Source organism: Hyalella azteca, unplaced genomic scaffold, assembly GCF_000764305.2.
Source record: "Hyalella azteca isolate HAZT.00-mixed unplaced genomic scaffold, Hazt_2.0.2 contig2384, whole genome shotgun sequence".
In the NCBI taxonomy this organism is placed as follows: domain Eukaryota; kingdom Metazoa; phylum Arthropoda; class Malacostraca; order Amphipoda; family Hyalellidae; genus Hyalella; species Hyalella azteca.
This window is the reverse complement of record NW_025932661.1, coordinates 121,705-144,462: the sequence shown is the minus strand read 5'-3', so window position 1 is coordinate 144,462 and position 22,758 is coordinate 121,705. Positions and strand designations below refer to the sequence as shown.

Genomic DNA, 22,758 nt, shown 5'->3' with positions numbered 1-22,758 from the left:
GCTCTACCATACAGCTCATCATATTCTTCTCAACGTGCACGTACCGTGCATGTCTGCAGTAGCTACTACCGAGGTGTTAGCACACACGAGTCAAGGTATGCTTCGATGTATACATTTTCATGATCACACCAGCAAACGAAGTTAAAAGCAACTTCTACTCCTATAAGTCAATTGCAAATTGAACGGAGACGTTTCAATGCATGGTTCTTGCAGAGTAATCAGTTGAGCGCGTCAAGTACGTGGGGTTTAGTTCTAAGATGCATCGGAATGTTTTCGGAAAACAAGCGCGCACCGTTAATATAACTACGAAACAACGGGCACAAAAGGCTAGATCTAAACTACCAAAAAAAGTTAAAAGCGAAATACGCGACTAATGTGGGATAGAAAGATCAGCTATGGATGCTTAGTGTAAGACGAACAGGAAGTATGGAGCATCGCTAGCAGTTTCTGTAAGTGTATAGGAGAATGAGTCGCCTGCACTCTGCGTACATGACAGGCAGCCGTTCTCTCAACACTCCGCGGCCCACTTACACTTTCATGAAAGCTGCTCGATCAATGCAAGCCTCGAAAGTGAATCAACAACACAACACTTGTTCTTCAATCGATTCAAGGCATACGGCAGAGCTATTCAAATCGAATAATTTAATCAAGGGTTATTGTTGCACTTTCAAATAAAATCACGTCAGAGCGAGTTTTCACTGAACGAGTGGGTTCAACTGAAACTATAATTGTAAATAATTTCTTTTAAACAACTCGGACGGCACTGACATGATTCATTCGATTGAAATGCGGCCGCCATTTCGGTAGCGGGGTCGTGCATGGTAGAAAGGGGCAAGGCTCGGCTTCGGCGCCCGGAGAGCTTCCGTTGCAGGGTGACAACTTCCGCGCTCCCCAACACAACTGGTGTCATCATCACTGACGGTATCAGAGGAACGCGCGGGAAAGCTCAAGCCAACAACTTTCCCACTCGCTTATGAAAGTAGCGGATATAGTCATTTCTTACTAGATCGTTAAAATTTATTATATAAATTGTAGTCTGGTGACAACTGATTATTTGAAAAGTAACGATATAAAATACGATGCGCTCACAGTATAGTATCTTTGTTCTTGAATAAGTTACAAAACAGTACCTACCGTAGTATGCTCAAGAGGTAGTTTCATTAATATGGTACTTAGCTAAAGTGAGTCTATTTGTTGGCCTGATGCTCGCAGTAACACATATACTACGATGAAGTAACGACGTGAGACAAGATGTTAGCAATCTACAGCAGCCTCCATGAGCAGGTAGCGTACATTAGTGCCCGACCACCAAGCCGTGGGCAACATTGAAGAAAAGATATGTCAGCTTAACTTGACAGGCAGAAGAAAGGAGAACTGTGGCTACTAAACGCCTTCAGGATTGTCTGACAAAATGGCAGAGACAGTTGGGATGGCATCGACAGCAAATAGCAGACCAGTGACATGCAACGAAAACTATGATCTTCGTATTAAGCGAAGTAGTATGTAAAATGTGACGCTTGAAACGGAAACGTAAACAGCGAAACTGTTGATAATTAATCTATTGTAAGCTTTCATAATAAAATATAAATCCAATCAAACAGAAGTTCAAAAATTCGGCAGGGATTGAATTGATTCACTTTCGGCATGCATGCTTGCGAAATTGCGAATATGGAGTAAAGTTTGGAAGATACTTCTGAAACACTCGACAGAGCCACATCAGGGCTCCCATTAAGGATAGCGAGTGGCAAATCACTATTAAGTGTTCTTGTTCTCCTTATGCTCGATATAATCTTCATGTTCAGTGTCCACACCGGCTGCGCACGGTGTTTTTAAAGCCCCGCCTGAGGGAAGCATGCCACTGCACGCCACATCTCAATGACAAAGACAAGTTGTGAGAAAATCAATAATTGGTTCACAGATGAAAACCAGTGCGCAATCAATACTACGACGCAGCGTGGGACATGGTCGATGGTGTTGGTAGTACGGCACGCTATAGCGGCCAGTGCGTGCACCGACACATGTGTCAAGTTGAACAAGCAGAGCCATGCATTTTGCGTTCTATAAATGATATTTGCATCGTATACAAGCCTGTTATAATCAGCAGTTCTCAAGTATTACAGAGCGGTTCATAGTTTAATAAATGAAACATGAATGCATATTTCGTATGGCCTCGAGATATTAGATAACCCATTCATGCACGAGTCGCTTTATTCAGTAAACACATAAAATAAATTAGATAAATGAGTTAGAATTTCATTCATGATTGGAATATGAATGTTTCAAGAAGCAAGTATAGACTAGCAATGAGACTATTAATCGGTAGCAATGAGAGTGGAGTAGATATATGAACAGGTACACAAAGAAATTTCGTAATTGAGGACCAATTTGTTGGACTCAAGCGTAGTTCATCCCAATTTTTCTGACATAAGACGTAGGTAAAGAGTACCTAGCTAATTTAATTCAAATTTTGAATTGAATTTTACCTGTTTTCTTCTTAAATTAAAATATAAAACCGATCATATGAAGCAGAGATGACAGCAATGCAATCCCCTAGTGTTTTATGGACACATTCTGAATGGATAATGAATTATAGGAAAAGCAAAGACCTATTGAAAGGCATGTGCAATGTATATAGATGTTCATCGAAGACAGAAGTTCTCAGAGAGAGCGACCTTGCGTGGCCGCTATACTCACACAATCAGCGCCTCTCTTGCCAGTATCTTCTGACTATCACATCAGAAATCAGATACACGGGCTTATCTACTGCTGCTCCTTGTCCCTCGTGTGTATACTACACGATGTTTATATTTATTGTCTTATAGATTACATTTCATATACTGGGCAGAAGATTTGGTAAACGAATGTATAAACTTCAAACAAGAAGAAATTATTGCTCCACTCAGAAACGCAGCCCTAACTATAGAATCAAAAAATGAAATTCAGCATTTTGAATTTGATTGTTTGGAAGCAAGACGTATCTAATTGATTGGCTGTATTACTGATTCAGCCAATTGCAACTCAATTCAAAGCGGCCAATTTGAAGTCAAAGCCAAAACATCTGAAGCCATTTTTAGAATAAAAGCAATGTTTTGAACTAATCGTCATTATTATCATCAAAGCTCGATACCATTTGCTTATTAGTAATTTACTACTACCTCAAATCTCCTATACTAATGCATTACGCACTAGCTATATAAACAATAAAAGTTATACCGTAATTCAACAACATAGTACTTCAGTAACTTGACGGTGGCCACAGCAGTGACAAGTCTTCATAATGCAGCCCGTGGAGGAAGGAGATATTCGACTCATGAACAGGCGAATGGTCCGATCCATGGTTGAACTAGTATAAGGTTGACCCATCAGACGCCCATTTTTGCGGTTGTAGTTCGTTGTTTGCCTGTGACGTCACTGATCTCAGTGACGTCACGGGCATTAACCAATCACCAAAATGCAATCAAACCAGTCAACCAATCCGTCAGGGGAATGACGGGTTTGTTTACGTTTCTCGATCTACGTGACGTAACAAGAAAGCTGAACTGAAAGACGGAACTTCTCGTGGGCCAGCTTATATAGTTCAACCATGGTCCGATCGGTCCTCTGATCTTTAAAGCCGTCCCTTCCAACGCTTCACGCACATGGACGCATCGTCCGAATTATAGAAGCTGCGTACAAACAGTATATATAACTTCACTTAGCGGTTGCAGATGTCATCAAATACGTCTAAGGCCAACATACAGCCATAAAGAACACTGTCTGAACAGGGAGATAATTTGGAAATGAATTACAATCCACTTCGCTTATCAACAAATCTTCTGATGAAAAAGAGCCGCATACAAGAACTAAGTCGTTAATTTACACAAAGTCAAGCTTTCGGTTAAAAGGAAACCGTCGCTCATTCCCGAGTGTTTGAGAAACCCCACCACCGAAAAGATTTTAAAATAGTTGTATTTTACAGGTGCCTATCAGAGGTGAAAAACGCTATTTTCTGAAAATATGGCATAATAAACATTTCTGTATGAATAAATACGCATAAAAAGTGGCGTACTTATTACCGATTTCATTGCTATCCAAATTACGTAAATTTTTGCTGCTAATGTCACCTGTAACTTATTTTTTCTGCATTATTTTTAAGATGAGGGATGGAGTGAGCAGAGGCTGCTAACTCTGCATGGCAGCACGGGTAGAGGAACAGGCAAGCAAAGAGACCGCAGCGCTGACGTGACCTCGATCAATATAGCGTGAGTAGCATCTGGCACGTGTGGCATGATGGGTGGTGTGGTGAGTGGCATGATGGGTGGTATGGTGAGTGGCATGATGGGTGGTATGGTGAGTGGCATGATGGGTGGTATGGTGAGTGGCACGTGTGGCATGATGGTGGTATGATGTGAGTGGCATGATGGTGGTATTTGAGTGGCATGATGGGTGGTATGGTGAGTGGCATGATGGTGGTATGGTGAGTGGCATGATGAGTTGTATGGTGGGTGGTATGGTGAGTGGCATGATGGGTGGTATGGTGTGTTGCACAATGGTTGGTATGATGTGTGGCATGATGGTCAGTATGGTGAGTGGTATGATGGGTGGTATGGTGTGTGGATTGATGGGTGGTATGGTGAGTGGTATGGTGAGTGGTATGGTGAGTGGCATGATGGGTGGTATGGTGAATGGCACGATGGTTGGTATAGTGAGTGGCATGATGGGTGGTATGTCGTTATATGCCACTCACCATAAAAATGTCCAGTACAGTGAGTGGTTGATGGTTGTATGGCCAGTGGCATGATGGGTGGTATGGTGAATGGCATGATGGGAGGTATGGTGAGTGGCATGATGGGAGGTATGGTGAGTGGCATGATGGGAGGTATGGTGAGTGGCATGATGGGAGGTATGGTGAGTGGCATGATGGGTGCACTGGTGAGTGACAAGAAGGGTGGACTGCAATGCAGCAGTGACCAGAATTCAAGCTTGTTATCTCATTAAAGCATTGAATTACCTCCAAGTCATGGATCTATAGCTAGGTCAACAAAATGTTTATACTACTCACCGTATTGTCTCAACGATGTCATAGGCACCATCATTTTTATCCTGAAAGAAAATAAATTCTTGATTAGAAAAATTTCTGGCTTTTAATCAAAATGAAATTGTCAGCATTCAGCAAGCTTCAGAATTTGTTCACATGCTATAAAAATAGGGAAATTATGTACACAAAAAATTTATTATACATTAGCTAGTCATATCATTAGTGACATCTCACTTTTCTTTATAATTCAAGCATCAAATCAGTTTACTCTTTGTATCTAGCAGTAAGCAAGTCGGATGGCACTAAGTAACTGCTGCAAGAGGCTTCTAATTGTATAAGGTAGAAATTTTTTGTGAAGTAGAAAATAGGTAACTAAAAATTATTCATCTCTCCCAGAAGTGTTTGTGCACCAACTGTTTTAGTTGAGAAGTTTGCCTACATAGTTTGGGAACCATTGTTCAAAAACCATAGATGATCACATTCATGAAAAAAATACCATGTAGCCTTGCATCATGTATACATTACTTGCCAATCATAAGTAAAAAATCTGATTACTATATTCCATGTATTAGCAACATTTAACACTAATTAACTAAGAAAACCAAAAAATATAAATATATATGAAGTCAAGGTAGTTTTTAACATTTTTTACAAAGCCTCAACATCATACAATGCAATTGTTAGGAATCCAATTTTGTGCACCTTGCAAGGACATAGGATTTTCCTGTTAAGGGTCCTTGCAAAACCCTTTATTAAAGTGCAGTGCAAATTACAAGTCACTTCAGTTATATATAAAGAATATTTATACCTTAAAGTTTAATAAGGATTTGAAGAATTTAATAGGATTAGATCAATGATTCTAGTTATGGCTCATTGACTCAACAATGTTCAAATATTCATAAAATTTCTAAAAATTTCATAGTGAAATGAATATATACTTTCCAGCTTCATAAATTAGGATTCTATGGGTTGAAAGACTGGATTTAAGCTTTTAAAAAGATTTATAAAAGATTTCTTAAATTTAAGTGGTATTCTTGCCTGGATTTTGCATGGGCCCTTTTTTCAACTGTTTGTAGTTTCCTATTTTGATAGTTTTGTTGAATAACCAATTACATAGCAAAAATGTCCAACAATACAAAGACCAACTACATAGCAAAAATATCCAACAATAATTTAGCTTGTGAGCATTATAGGAAAGGTGAAATCTTTACACATACCAAGGAAACAAACCCATCTTCCAATCCAGGCATGAAACAGTATTGGTCCAATCCAGGCAGTATTACAGTCATGAAAAATATCTACTTTCACAGTCATACCTTACCAAGTTTACCCACTATGCAGAAATAGGAATTATGCCACATTCCCCAAGATCAGGTCTTTAGGGTCTTAATGTTGTGATTGTTGCCAGTATTATTGAGGATTTGCCAGAATGACCTAAACCTTATAGATTAATTGTCAAAAATATATACCTGTACATATAGAGTTACCTAATTAAAGAAGAATGTGTTTGCAAGATGCAAGATCTACTGAAAAAATAGAATTTAATGTTGATTTTTTTTGCATTAGCAAAGATCTTTAAAAATTTACTCACTCTCTCAGTCTCTGCACACTAGTACATTACTATGATTAGGTACTAACAGAAAATAATGGCTGTAAAAACTGAAGTTAAATAGAATTATTATAAACGTTTACATTAGTTATTAGTTGAATTTAAAATTTATTTTCCAAAGCATTAGGTTTTTATAATGACAAAACTTTTAAAGCTTTGAAAATGCAGTTACCGGAACATTCAAGTCTCTGAGACTTAGTCATAAGCTTTATACCAAAAGGTAGATATTTTCGACACCTGCGTATTCCATAGCTGCCTCTCGAGTCTCGAGAAACAACTTGATTCAAAGTGATTGGCGAGTTGTGGCACAAGTGAACGTCCGATTTACCCACTATAGAGAATAAAAATTTCAATCATATTTAATATAATCGTTCATTTCAATGTCCTAACTTTAAAGAGACTGCATGAAATCTTAAAAATATTCATTTACCGAGCCCGATGTGGAGAGAGGCCACGTGAAAACGAAAGGCTCGACTCCGGCTGGAGAATGAAGCTTGAGCTCAAAGGCATTATTATCAGCACTGCACTTTACGGTGGACATATTTCACTATATTTACATCACAAAACACATCTTCTGCTCTCTCACTCAACACTTTGAGAACAACGAATCAATATAAACAACTCTACTATACACTGACTTAGAATGAAACAGCCCCATTTTTAGCATTGGAGCAAAGATAGAAACACACCATCACTCACAAGGTCTCCAGCATCACTGATTAGAAAACGGCTACTGCGCAAGCTGTACGCGCATCATAATAACAACACTAACGGGCGGAATAAAATTGAAAGGAGACTAAATTATTTCTGTTGAAGGTACTTCTGTTTTGAAATTGAAGATTTCATCGTCATTTACATTGAATATGTTACAATTTCATATTTATATGAATTGTATATGAATACAATTTCATATTTATACGACTAGTTGGTTAAATTCTGCATTTTTATTAATCATATAATTCAAATTGATTCAAGGAGAGTTCAATTGAAATTTTTTCAAACGTTTACTGATTTTGCGAACTTTAGAAACGAGAATTAAATAATGTAGTATATCATACTGGAACGAATTTAGTTTGAAGTGGAAAACGCTATTGCGATGGTGTACAACAAAACTCATGAGGATTATCCGAAACTCATCCAAAACTAATCCCAGCATCGTTAAAAGTTTACAAACAATTCAGTAAAAAATTATTGGCATTACACAGCTATTTTAATGGATTAAACGATGAGATTTGAGAGACTGTAATTTGCTTATACTGCAGATATATCTATGAACAAATCTGCAATTGTGTTATTACCGATTATCCCCACCCAAGTTTGGTTATCGTGTTTAAATAATCAAGATAAAGATAAAATAGTTTAAGATTCTCAACATATAAAAGAGTTTGCATCTTTAAACTATTTTAATACTATAGCTATGGGTCGGAAAAACCTAATTTACATTTCTCAAAGTTCAATTTGCGTTAACTCCGTTGTCGAGTCTACAACTGAAATTTCTGTTCGATGTCAACAAATCACAACTAGTATGAGTAGATGAATATTCATCCCTAAAAAGTAATGCAGTGCAATCAAATGGTCGATGTGCAATTATTAATAACACTGCAAACGAAATTTAAGCAGAGACTAAAACCGAGAGCGGCATGCTAAGAATTCCCTTACCACTTGAGAATTTACCCATGTTGAATTTGGGATTACAAGGTGCCATTATATCATAGGAACATTTAGCAGGACTCGTCTCAACTGCAGAAAAACAATAGTTAATTAAGCTCGAGGCAGTTCAATACAAAACACTTTCGTGTCGCACTGCATATTTTCAGGGAAGAAGCAAACCAAAAAGAATATATTAAGAATTTATTCGAGTCTGCCACAGAAATATAATCATCAAGATCAAATGTTGGCATGATAACGGTAAATCATTAGCATTTGATTGCTATTAACAACCTGATGTCATGTACGCAGCAAACCACGATTTCGAGGAGAACAGATGGCTAGAAACACCATACGTAAGTAAATAAATGAGTGAGATTTAGGTCGAGGAATTCATTGTGATATTCCATACTCTGACTCTGTTTTCATGGTACATGAGTGACATTCAGTTCATAGTAATTCAGTCGTCCTAGCTCGACTGACTCAACCGAAAAGCGAAGTATAAATACAATCCGAGACTGTTGAGTCAGCGTCTCTCATGCGAGCGAGTGTCCCTGTAAACTGAAAAAGTCATAACAATGCTAAAAGAATGAGGTCTGTTGGTATGCATTATGGGCAAGATCAGCCTCAATGTCCATGTTATAAATTATACGACCTCGATCTACTGCCACAAATAATTATAAATAATAGTATAATTTATGCTGTGAATGACACAGTGCACGATCCCATGCAGCGTAACACTATTTTGGGTGTGAAGATACTTGAGCATTTGGCACGCGACAGTTCAAGACAGCTTCATTGGTAACAGTCGAGCAACGCACCTAATATGAAAAGTACGCGATAATGAATTAATAGCAATACTTGCATCACACTTTGCAATAGTGAATTGAAATGACAGCAGGGAAGTATAACAAGAACGGGTATTTTTTACAAACAAAATGATGCAATGAAATACAATAAAATGTAGATCGAAGCCATACTGAAATCAAGCCAAATGTAGAACAGCTAAAGAAAATTGTGACTGAAAATAAAAGTCTTCTACGAAAACCTAATCGGTGTTTTCTGGAGCAATGAACATAAAATACAGTTTATTTATATGGCTCAGTCACATCACTGAATAATACGGATAAGTAACAGCAGAAAACTAGCATAATTGGAAGACTTCAATAAAACATAGTAAATGCATGAGATACGTAATATGTGAATGAACGTACAGTTGCAATGACACCAAAATGAAGACCAGTAATCTTTACTGTCTTCTGTCCTAGCGATAGTAACGACTGCCCAAGTTGACCATAACAAGACTGGTCTGCGATGGTTGCATTCAAACTCTAGTGATGCACAGAATCTGCAACGTGAAACTTGAGGTTCGATGTTCAATTACTTGAAGGCACAATATAAAATCTGAGCGTCGGAATAACTCTTGACTTACTATTTTAAAAAAATTTAACTGAATATTTGAACTAAACAGGGCTAATCAGCGGCGTCATATTTCCATCAACATCGAACACGTGAATTTACGAATGCAAATTGTAAATAAATTAAGCACGAACTAACGAAAATTTGTACATGTTTCAAGGGGATCTTAAACTATTTTTCAATGAGCTGGCAAGTGCATGACTTGTAATAGTTTTCAAGGATACAGAAATAAATGCAACAATACGCGCAGTCCATATAAAATCATACATTTTAACGCATAAGAGTTATTCGTGTATACCTCCTCAAAATTACTTCACAATAAGCTAGCTCTGAAAAATGGCAACGCACGGGCTAAAAAAAAGGTTATTTATGGCAAACATTAAATAAAAACATGACTTACAAGTATTAATTTATTCTGAGATAAGCACAGGGCGAACACTCCATAGTGAGGGAAACATGATTTTAAGAATACAAAAATTAACCTAACTGATTATAATCAAGCGACAATTTACATCCGTTTGTTAGCATTAGCATCATGGAAATAAAATGGATCAAAAGAAATTGATTATTAATTAATTGATTAAAGAAATTTATAAAAATCAATTTACATTGTATTAGAATTAAGACAAGTAAATTTTGACAGACATTAGAGTTTTCATCTCTTCGTCGGCTGCCATTACGAACATACCGGTAAAATCACTCTTCGCTAAAACACGAGACTGAACTCTAATTTCTTTCTAAAATCGGAAATTCCTTACCGAAGTGCCACAATTGATAGTAAAATTTTAATTTCCCTTTTTGGCGAATCCCAATTCATAATATCGTGAAGTGCATGATAACATATTATCATGAATTGAATAACATATGGTCATATTATTATGTCATCACAATTCAAGGAAAACAAACATGCATAAAGAGATTAGCAACAGAGCTTCCGCATTATAAGTTTAGCTGACGATAGACTTGAGAAACTGAGCGGTCACATCGTATCGAGAAAAGAACACGATTTGAATAATATTCTAACACGGGAACGCACTCACCTCAACATGCCAACACATCATTACCGCGAATAAAGGACTAGAATACAATGTCCATGGCATTACAAACAACAGAAAAACCATAACGCACCACTAAATACCACGTTCACAAGCACGCAGTATTTCGTATACGATAATTCTTCATGCCACGCATGCCTCCAACACGCAAGCACCCTCTGAGACCTGCAGATGTAAATTACATACAACACGGAATCTCCAGCCAGAGATGTGCAAATACTTTCCGAAATTTTTAAAATTAGACAAATTACCAGAAGGAGATTCTTACAAGCACACTTGAACAATCGCAATTACAGCAATTTACTATAGAAAAAAGAGCGAGACTCGGGCATAATAATTAAAAAAAATTAACAATTTGATTTAGCACTAAAAACACGACATCCTAAGGCAACGCTTCTTAATCTCACACTCACCCTCAGACAATAGGTGACTATTTATTACCCATCTTGGCACTAGTCATTAGTTTAGATATAAAAGTATTGATGTCTTGTGAACGCGAGATGTATGAATGAAACTACGATATTATAAACGAAATCAGTGGCAAACAATTGAAGATGAAATTCAACTGTACGGTTATCGCGTTTAAAACAAAATGTTATCTCCCTGTATATGAAGATTGGCAAACAAGATATACGGCAGTTCAAGAGTCAAGCAAACAAAGACAGAAAATTAAAAATGACAACAATCATGAACGTAGAGATATACGGTAATTACTGGCAAAAAATATAAAAAATACGCGTCTTTACTAAAACACAAAGTACAACATAAAATTGAAAATTAACGAATTGGCTTTAGAGAAAACTCCAGGGAATCTCAACTTGCTTGCTACAAATATGGAGCAGAATTGAGCAAATTCGTCACGCATGCATGAGAACTGACAAGAGAACATCGATCACAGTTGACCACCACAAAATATAACAAATCTTATGACATGATTAACGTGCCGAGCTAGAATTCAACTAATAACCAACCTTAGTTTATGAGATATGCTAGCCGCAACACAGAGATAACGGAATAATAGCATAAATATTAGTGTTTTATAACAATAACAACAAAACTACAACGCATTATATTATAATGTTAAAGTACTTTAGAATTGAGATATAATTATTGACACTTGAGACAACTTCCACTTATGCAGTCAAATGGCACTTTAAAGCCACGAAATGGGCAGCTAACAGTTATGAGCCACGAGCTAAAACGCCCGCAGTTACAAACTCTCACTTTTTTTAAAGATAGAACGGCAGCAGATGCACTAGCGGAGACTATGGCAGAAGTGTTACCCCTGGGTGAAATTCGTGGCCGATGTGGTACCCATGACTGGTATGGTACCCGTGGCAGTGGTGGTGCCCGTGGCTGCGGTGGTACCCGTGACTACGGTGATACCCGTGGCAGAAGTGGTGCCCGTAGCAGTGGTGGAGCTCGAGGCAGCAACTGAGGCATTCGTGGTGGTAGCGGCACCAATCGAAGAGATCGTCTGTACAACGTCGCCCCCTACGTTGATAAGGCACTGACCCTGGACACAAATTATCAATTACAGCAACTACTGAAAACTCTTGCTATTGAAGACATCTGTAGTGATCAGGAAGCGTAGCCATAGAAAAAACTGAATTTAGGCGAGTTTTTGTAGCATTGGAACCGTCATTTTGTAACCAGCACCGAGCTTGGGCAGTTGCATAGATGTTCCTTCATTCAGCCAGAATGATTAATTAATCATTGAGCATCACAAAGTTCGCAGCACAAATGCCGGGTTGCAAGGTGAAGCTGTGGAGGAGTAAAAATGGACAAGTACACATAAGATGTTGAATCAGATGACATGAAACTGGACCTCACCTCTATAAGCCAGCTGGATTGAGCAAGTGATCCAGATAGATTTATGTTGAATGCACGAACCATCATTCCAATGACTCCACCTGCCTGGGGAAATTTTCAGGCTAGTGCCATTTGAATTCGACCTCATTTCTTGCTATTACTCGTGAGTGAAAATCGGGGAAGTAACGTAACAATTTTTATCACGTTTTTCTTAGCTCGCTTTCGTGTCTGTGATGATCAAATCTTGCAATCGATATTTCACCAACTTTCCCATTAGCTAGCGCTCTGAAACTTTTAGGGAAGCTCAGCTCCCGATAACAATACAATAATCAATAATTTGTTGCACTAAGTAGGAGACAACCCTGACCTGGTTCTTATGCGGGTTGACCTCAAGGATACACTCGGCCATGAAGTAGGAGGTGACAGCGTTGCCACCGAGAGCCGCGACGTGTGCGCGCACTACGCCCAGGATCTCCGTCATGAGGCTGCCTACGAACACCGACACTCCGCCGCTCTGTGCATAAGTTTAGAGGTCAGGCAAAAAATTAAATAATTTACAGAACATTTTGACAAAGCTGAGTACTTTTGGGAAGCTCAGCAGATGGACAACTCAGCCACTCATCCTCTTCTGGTTGATCATTGAGTAGTTGGCTTGTCTAAGGATGTTGTATTATGAGATATAATGGAATTCTAGCGGGTCAACGAGCCAGTGATGTTCGTGGAACTACCTTAGAAAAACGGATCTATCTAAAATTGAGTCAACGATCATTCACTCCCTTCCAATGTTGCCACTACTAGCTAGGATGGGCAATACACCCATACAAAGCTGAGGTAATATCAGAAAAAAAGCCTCAAACGTACAAGGAGATTCCTGTATTTGGTAAACAGCTTGAGCACTCCACTGGAAATACGATACTCAAATTTATTAAGAACTACAATGAATTATGATAAATAGTAATGACAAAGTGAGCCAGATCTACAGGAATACGATTAATAAATTTTAGTTCAGTAAAATTGACCTCTTTAATGCAGGTGCTTTCCCTGATGAAAAAGAAGTTGAGGTTGCCGAGATGGCCCTCGATGCGCGCGCCGGGCACGAAGGGCAGCGGTGAGATGCACACGCCCTGCCAGCCCTCAGAGCAGCCGTTACTCCCGCCGTGATCCTGGAGAAATACTCTGCAGTGAGCACGACCAGTAAAATTATTACTCTTAAATTACTAATATTAAATTATTATCAGTTGGATGATTTTGTCATGTGCCTCGGTCGGAGTATCGCTATGAAGATGACGCGGGAACGTCTCCAGATGACGTCACGTCTTCTAGTAAAGCAAAAACGTACCATAATAACACAAGGCAAACTTGACATAACAGACCATTCATGCAGAAAATCCAGATAAGCGACATCAACTCCGAGTATTTTGTCCACTCATGACGATACAATACGACGCAAGCAACTCACAGATCGTTCCTAAACTTGAACAGCATTGCTACGCAAGACAAATAATCGCGGGCAAAAAACAGGCACGTGAATTGGAAGATATCACGAATATCTTCGGTGTTTCAGTTTAGTTCACTCGTATTCCTTCTTGCAAATTAACTCGTATACAGGCCTCACCTGCAGAATTAATATAATGTCACGGTGTGTTGGATTGAAATCTTATCAGAAGGAGAGCTGGGTGTCAAGCGGCCATATTGGAGGCACTTAGTTGCATCGAAAGTTCCGGTAGAACTGTGAACGATGAATATCGATCGTTCACTAATATTCATTATTCTATTGATGCTATCATTTGTTCTCATATGCCTTTTGTTCATTCTGGCGAAATTATTTTATTACGTCTGGCGAAGCTGTGCTTGTAACATTTAAGTCAGACCTGTAGCAGTGGGAACCACGTAGGACGAGGTCAGGTCTGAGCGGCTGTGGGTCGAGGTAGTCAGTCGTGTCCCGCCAGCCCTACAGTGAGGTTCTAGCCTGAACTCACCTCGCTCCGTTGCTCCACTAGCGATCTTGTGCCCTAGCGCTAGTTACTGTGGCTGTGCTCTATATGCTCCATCAAGCTGTGTAATGTCTCTCGTGCTTGCTGTACTATTTTATTCAACGTGTTGCTTTTAAGTTTTCTTTTCTGGAATAAAAGACAAGTTTTACTCGTGTAACCGAAGTTTTAATGAATGAACATCCCAGTGCAATAAAGTGAACTTTTTACAAGATAGTTGCCGGCGTTTGGCCGTGGAGCTTCGATCATCTTGACGAGATTAAAGGTAGCGGCACACGTCCGGTGACAGAACAAATAACACAATTGGTAGAACAAATTGGTTCCGATAGAACACAATTCACATGAACTAATGAACTTCAATTAATGATTCCGGCGCAAGTTTTGTCGTAGAAAAACATAGTATTGCGAAGAAATGCGAGCATGTAACGAATTATTCCAAGTCTTTCCAAGAATCCAAGTGTCGCTTATCCCTACGAGATCAGTCAGCCCTGTTAATTAAGGGCGAACAAATACATTATAAGTGAGAAACTTACAACATAAAACCACGGAATGAGAGAAAAAAAACATCACGACAATGTTATTCTAATTGATGGTGATTAATTCTAGAACCTTGGGGTAGTTAATTGATGTTTATTGAAGATTCATGTCTGTTTATAAAGAGGCTGCTATCGTTGCTGTTAAAAAGGATCGTTGAATAATTTCATGCAAATAGAAGCAGTTATTTATAGGGTGAAGAATACGTAAGAAAATGATTCAAAATGTAACTTTCAAAGGGAAACTTAATCACACAAGAATCAAATCAACAGTCAACGCTGAACAATGTTGTCAATATAATAAAAGATCAAGCTTCCTCGCGTCGCTCCGCGGTCGAAAGCACAAAGGCAGGCTTATACGCTACGGCTTAACTTCTACGAATCTGCGTCCCAAAATTACAAAGGCATCAACTAACAATAATAACACATAGAAAACCAAATACAAAGAAAAACAACAAAACAGAAGGTAGTAAATAAAAGACTCAAAAAAGGTTAATAGTTGCGTCGTGAGGTTGTGATACCGACGATTAATAAAAGGTATTTATTGCGCTCTGGTGAAAAATTCTTGCAAGTGTGCAACAAGAAAACATAGAGATTGGGGCCAGGAATGAACAGTAACATCCAGGGAAGTGAGGGTAAAGTCACAATTGAGGGGAAATATTAACTTCCCTTTTTTGTATCACTATTTTCAGAGAGTAAACGGTGCCTCATGGGTGGACTTTATTTGGCAGAGTTCGCCAGGTGTGGACGGGCTATGACAAAGACAAGAGAATACAGTGATATGTGTTTCCAGCTGAGATGCAGTGAAAAACATCATAGATTGGGCAGGGAGAGAATCTTCGACTTAAATGCGGATAGGAATACGAGAAAGGAGACAATTGAGGCAAGGACAGAGGCAACAGCTCGGAAATAGATGGAAGGAGAGAATCTTCGACTTTAAAGCGGATAGGAATACGAGAAAGTAGACAATTGAGGCAAGGACAGAGGCAACAGCTCGGAAATAGATGGAAGTGACAACATCTCAGCACTGGCACCTGCGACGCGGCTACGGTGGTGCGACAGAAGGACAGACGGGAGACGGAGTAGCCGGACGACACAGACGCGCTAGACAGCTCAGAGCTCAGCGACGGCGTGCCGTGTAGACGCGCCTGTCGCGGTACACGGGGTGAGTGATCAGGGGTGTGGGGTGAGGGATGAGGGGCGTGGGGTGAGGGATCAGGGGTGTAGGGAACATTAGGAGTGGTTGCAGGTTGTGGAAAGAGTGGTTGTAGGGTGTGGAAAGAGTGGTTGTAGGGTGTGGAAAGAGTGGTTGTAGGGTGTGGAAAGAGTGGTGGCAGGGAGCGTTAGGAATGTTTGCAGGGCGTGGAAAGAGCGTTGGCATGGAGTTGAAGGAGGGTAGCAACGTTTGATAGGATGTCGAAAGAGAGGGTAAAGCGAGTGTTGCGAGTGGATGTAGAATGTGTATATACGTAGTAGTGAAACTCATGACTAGGCTGGAAAGCAGACAGACCAGGGTAGAAAGAATGGAAGTCGTACAGAAGCGATTATAGAAGAGCCAGAAACCACAATGAAGATCACAATATTCTCATTCGTAACTTTGGGATTTCGTTTTTTCTGCGCTAAGGCGCGTTTAACTTTTGTGGAGAACGGAGAAATGGTAATTTGAGAGGGGCAGAAGGTTTAAATGAAAGTTATTATTTGTATTAAAACTCCTGAGAGAAGCATAGGCGTACCCAGCCGGCTACGGTTGTTAAAACCCAATACAAGATTCCTCTTAACAGCGCCGAAGCGGACGCATCACCAAAGATCATCAGCACGCACAAGACAAACTATACACCCATTAACAAGGAGGCACAAATAAACGACTTTCTCCTCGCTATGATGTCCAATTGTCCTTCGCACAGTTAATATCGCAAATTTTATGAATTAGCTTTTCTTGTTACGATATCTTTAAGATTTGGCCTTGACAATACCTAGAAACGTTTGTAGTCGGCATCTAGCAGCGCAATAGGTACGGTAGTGGGTGGCATCTAGCTACACAACAAATAGTGGCCGCCTGGTCGGCATCTAGCTGCACAATAAGTAGTGGTCGGCATCTATAGCTACACAATAAGTAGTGGTCGGCATCTATAGCTACACAACAAGTAGTGGTCGGCATCTAGCTACACAACAATTAGTGGTCGGCATCTAGCTACACAACAAGTAGTGGTCGGCATCTAGCAACACAACAAGTAGTGGTCGGCATCTATAGCTACACAACAAGTAGTGGTCGGCATCTAGCTACACAACAAGTAGTGGTCGGCATCTAGCTACACAACAAGTAGTGGTCGGCATCTAGCTACACAACAAGTAGTGGTCGGCATCTAGCAGCACAATAAGTAGTGGTCGGCATCTAGCAGCACAATAAGTAGTGGTCGGCATCTAGCTGCACAATAAGTAGTGGTCGGCATCTAGCTGCACAATAAATGTGATACAATGCTCGACGCTATCATAGCGATGTTTCTACCAGCACGCAAGTCCTGCTTAAGCCCAGTCAAACTATTATTGCAGGTTTGACGAAAACATCGCAGATGAGATGTGAAATAGCCTCCTTAGCTAGCTGATTCTATCGCTGACGCTCTGAGTATGAACGCGTTCATGAACAGACTAGATAAAGCCATGCAAAAATATATTTTTAGAATTGAAATGTCTAGCACCATATCTAACCCGGTGGAAGTCTAATAAATATTTCAAACTCTCGTCAGTTTCGAAGATCCGGTTGAAATACCTGTTTATATATCTCCTGTGAACAAGTCACGAAAAGTACAAGATTCGGCGAGAGGCCACACCAGGCCTACTCCTCAGCGCCGACATCTCTATGATGTGATATGAAACTTCTTGTGTAAATCTCATAAAGAAATCATTAATTACGAATTGATAATTTGATCTATAAATGATGAGAACTGTGAATAGAGAGACAGTGTGAAACAGAATGCAGCTAATGAATTTACAGTCAAAATTCCCTGCCAGTGAGATTTGTTAGTGTATAATGAACAATACTGTACGATACACTTGGCTGCTTGATTGCATTACAAGGAAAGTCACAATTATTTGATCATAATAACATGATTGAATGTTCCTTTTTCAAGTTGACAAGTCAATGCTATTGTTGACTAAAGCTATTGTTGCTATTGTTGTATTGTTTATTGTTGTTGTTGCTATTGTATTATTGTATTGTATTGTTTGTTGATCAAAGCTATTGTTGACTATTCAATGCTTACAATGTTAAGAACTAAAAGAAAGTAGCGAGTTAAAAGAAGGTTTTGAACGCTAACACAGTTACGAACAAAAATTAAGTTATATTTACGCGCCGAGCGAACGAGAAGCAAACGAACATAGGCCTCCGCGAGACAGTCGTATTTTTAGAGAAGCAGTCGCGCATCGGCTTGACCATGTTTATCCGCTGAATATAACTCGATAGCAGCAATAGGAGCTTTGCAAGATAGATGTTCCGTTATCGCTGAATATAACTCAATAGCAACAATAGTAGTTTTGCAAGTTCGGTGTAACGCTGAATATAACTCAATAGCAACAATAGAAGTTTTGCAAGTTAGATGTACCGCAGGATATAACTCAATAGCAGCAATATTTTAGTTAAGTAGGTGTATGAGCAAGCACCTGGTGTTGCAGGAGAGGTCTGGAGGTGCTGCCGCAGGAGGAGCTCGATGATGACGCGTAGGTGATCTTGCGCCCAGAGTGCGACTGCGTACCACCTCCACTGCTTCCGTCTATGGCAGGGCAAACTTTTAGCAAGAAAACCAAAACCTTCACACTAATTACGTTGAAACAAGGTTGATTACGATTCACATGAAACATCATTCAACAATCAATCAATGTTATTTCAATTTTGGATGCCTGATGGCATTCACACGAATTACGTTGAAACAAGGTTGATTACGATTCACATGAAACATCATTCAACAATCAATCAATGTTATTTCAATTTTGGATGCCTGATGGCATTCACACGAATTACGTTGAAACAACGTTGATTACGATTCATATGAAACATCATTCAACAATCAATCAATGTTATTTCAATTTCGGATGTCTGATGGCAATTCTACCGGCCACAACACATGAGGAAAGCAATGCTTCTTTGTAAATACCTTTCTAGCATTTGCATCGCTTTAATTTCTTGAGCTCGAAACTTACGATATCAAAGGCGTTACAAATTTATTCAAAGAAGTCCATAAATGAAGTAATAAATTATATAAAATTAAATCGAACATGGTGCTCACTGCAATAGTCACTGACTGACAGCAACACGTATTAAGATGAACAATCCAATGCCAAGGTAGAACGGCTAGTGTCTTAACTTTAATTTATTGTTTTCAGTTATTCATAGACTTATTTGTACATGATACAAGATCTTTACGAATCAAATCCACCGAATGCAACACTGAAGTGACAAAAAAAAAACAATTTTCGCGCTTAAAAAACAAAAATTTTAAGCGAGTAAAATGCAAAGGCATAGGTAAAAAAAAAATTCGTGACTCGTTGAATGTCTCAAATTAAACTTCGTTCATTAAAATCTAAGAATTGAATATTAATATAGTATGCACTTAAAGACCTTCGGCCGTTGGAGGAAGTGCAGTGGACTTCTTAGGAGTGCGGTCTGTGACTTCCTCCATCCTGAAGATGAGCTCGCCTTCCTCTGCACGTGTACAGGGTAATGATTATTAGATTTAATAGGTGCAAGTCAATCACATGGACTTCAGCCGAGCTTGCTTATTGTTCAGAAATTAGAAAAGAATAACAAGAAACATTAAAGCCAATTATTCACGTGATTTCTCAGCCTACATGCGGCCCAGCTATCACTTGATCTTTGTTATTTTTCAAAATATAAAGGGACACCAATAGCGGGTTTAGAAATTTCTGCACTTAAATATTACTTTCACAACTCAGAGTCTAGCTGGACTATAAAGCTCTGTCTTCTGACCGTGTTCGTGCAAAGAGTTGCGATTACTCGTTCGCTTGACGCTCTGAACACCATTGACGACAGCCATGTCAGTTGCCTGTCGCTGGCTGGCAACTGCCTTGACGCACACAGATGTCTTCACAATTTTATTATCGCTTGTGCGGGTGAAACTTTTAACTTCACGGCCTCCAGAACCCAATGATTGAGGCAGAGCTTTGGGGTCCTCCGGCAGAGGCAATGAAGAGGAAGAAATTTGTGGAGGCAAAGTAGGAGGTGGCAGTCGTATTACTGCCCCCAGGACGCTGATCTGTAGTTCATCTTCTTCAGGGATGGTGACGTCGAAACGCAGTCCTGTGATGACGCATGGCTGCATCTTGCGTGCGCGGAAGCAGATGCTCTGAAAAAAAAATATAACTCAGTACTCACTGCAGTGAGTGACAGAGAGCGCATTTTCTCGTTGACGAAAAAGTGAAGTCATGGACGGAAAGACGGAGACATGGCGAGCACAATAATGCATTTTTTCCATAAATGAGAAAATGCGCTAAAAACTAAACAAGCAAGTGCATTGATTCTGTTAACATCTACTGCGATCTGTGTTCTGCAGTAGGCATAAACTTTCCTATGCAACAGAGCAGCATGGATAACATGAGATTGGCTGTTACCAGTCTGTTGGAATTTTTTAAATTGGTGCCCAAGAAACTTGGACTTGACAAATATTACAAACCACGCACTTTGATCATAATCCTTCCTATCAAGGTTTGACGAATATAATCGTTAAAAAAAAGACATCAGAAGCAGCTCTTGGAATTTAAAATATCGTTTCCAAAATAACGCGTATATCTTGTGTCATGAGAAAAAAGAAAGACCTAATGCTAGTAATCTCAAGACAGCAACTTTCAAAAATGCTCAGCTATCACATTCATCGCAATAACTATTTACTGATTTCATAATCGCACAGATTTTTTGCCACTTCTGTGTTACGCCAACCAGAGCCTCATACATCAATGCTCTACTGACACCCTGAAATAACGCTCACCTCAATCACGTTATTGAAGTAAGCTTCACACATCAATAACACCCTGAAATAACGCTTACATCAATAACACCCTGAACACCCTGAAATAACGCTCACATCAATCACGTTATCGAAGTATGAGTCACACATCAATAACACCCTGAAATAACGCTCACCTCAATCACGTTATCGAAGTATGCGTCACACATCAATAACACCCTGAAATAACGCTCACATCAATAACACCCTGAAATAACGCTCACCTCGATCACGTTATCGAAGTAAGCGTTGAAGACAGTCTGAGTGAGGGCGGTGTTTGAAGCAAAGCTCTCCCTGTACACCTTTGTGAACGTCTGGATGTTGCCCACGCAGCTCTCAGCGCTGCAAATTAATTACGAGATCATATGAGGCCTCATGATACAAGTGTCTTCCTGATGTGTTGATACTTTTTCAACACGGAGGAAATGACCCAACACCCATTCACTCTTCCTTATGATACTATGTTGATATTCTTTCAACATGGAAATTACACACCACACATTCACCACCACAGCTTACACAACTACCACAGGACCAGGAAGTCTCTAGGACCACAAGAACCACAGCCGAGGACCACACCTCATGGGTACATTCACCATCATAGCTCACACAACTACCACAGGACCAGGAAGTCTCTAGGACCACAAGAACCACAGCAGAGGACCGCACCTCATAGGCACATTCACCACCACAGCTCACACAACTATCACAGGACTAAAAAGTCTCTAGGACCACAAGAACCACAGCAGAGGACCGCACCTCATAGGCACATTCACCACAACAGCTCAGACAACTACCACAGGACCGGAAGTCTCTAGGACCACAAGAACCACAGCTGAGGACCAAGCCTCATGGGTACATTCACCATCATAGCTCACACAACTACCACAGGACCGGAAGTCTCTAGGACCACAAGAACCACAGCTGAGGACCACACCTCATGGGTACATTCACCATCATAGCTCACACGACTACCACAGGACCGGAAGTCTCTAGGACCACAAGAACCACAGCCGAGGACCACACCTCATGGGCAGGCCGGGCACGGTGTGGGTGGTGGCCATGAGGGGGCGCAGCGGCGAGGGGCGGCTCGAGTTCACCAGCAGCGTTGCCATCTCCGCGTCCTCGCTGTCGTCCAGCTGCTCAATGATTATTACGATCATAATTATATACAATTATCATTGTAGACAATCATCGTTATTTACAATAATCATTATATGCAATCATCGTTATATAAAATCATTAGTATATACAATCACTGTTATATACCATCATCGTTCTATACAATCATCATTATGTACAATCATCATTATATGCAATCATCATTGTATACAATTATCGTTATATACAATCGTCATTATAAACAATCATCATTATACACAATCGTCATTATAAACAAACATCATTAAATATAATAATCATTATAAACAATCGTCATTATATACAATCACCATTATATACATACAATCATCATTATACACCATCATTCCGACAAGACGATGACCAAACATGACATTGCAGCCGTTCGGTTTCAAAACGGCTGCAATGAAAGCCGCGTCACCAAATACGAAGGAAGGTGAATCAATCAAGCCGACTGTAGTAAATTCAGCAACTAAATCTTTCCAATAATAAAGTCAAGTTTCCTGAGTACAAAAAATAAC

At 39.7% G+C, this 22,758-nt stretch overlaps 2 protein-coding genes across 3 annotated transcripts in view; both read right to left on the bottom strand.

Moving 5' to 3' along the window:
• The window catches only part of LOC108678295 (histone-lysine N-methyltransferase, H3 lysine-79 specific), an 80,102-nt gene extending 72,773 nt beyond the window's left edge, over nucleotides 1–7,329 (bottom strand). For both annotated transcript variants that reach the window (XM_018166671.2, XM_018166672.2), the window contains exons 1-2: nucleotides 7,057–7,329; nucleotides 5,042–5,082 (exon numbers count right to left, since the gene is read on the bottom strand). In XM_018166671.2, coding sequence (XP_018022160.1) covers nucleotides 5,042–5,082; nucleotides 7,057–7,167 — 152 coding nt within the window. In that variant the 5' untranslated portion in view covers nucleotides 7,168–7,329. The remainder of the gene's footprint in view (nucleotides 1–5,041; nucleotides 5,083–7,056) is intronic.
• A 1,133-nt stretch (nucleotides 7,330–8,462) lies between these two features.
• Nucleotides 8,463–22,758, bottom strand: part of LOC108678293 — a 44,162-nt gene continuing 29,866 nt past the window's right edge. Inside the window, exons 21-29 of the mRNA XM_047885554.1 lie at nucleotides 22,124–22,236; nucleotides 21,322–21,439; nucleotides 20,065–20,440; nucleotides 19,696–19,779; nucleotides 18,741–18,850; nucleotides 16,118–16,231; nucleotides 13,579–13,722; nucleotides 12,927–13,073; nucleotides 8,463–12,263 (exon numbers count right to left, since the gene is read on the bottom strand). Coding sequence (XP_047741510.1) covers nucleotides 12,027–12,263; nucleotides 12,927–13,073; nucleotides 13,579–13,722; nucleotides 16,118–16,231; nucleotides 18,741–18,850; nucleotides 19,696–19,779; nucleotides 20,065–20,440; nucleotides 21,322–21,439; nucleotides 22,124–22,236 — 1,443 coding nt within the window. The 3' untranslated portion in view covers nucleotides 8,463–12,026. The remainder of the gene's footprint in view (nucleotides 12,264–12,926; nucleotides 13,074–13,578; nucleotides 13,723–16,117; nucleotides 16,232–18,740; nucleotides 18,851–19,695; nucleotides 19,780–20,064; nucleotides 20,441–21,321; nucleotides 21,440–22,123; nucleotides 22,237–22,758) is intronic.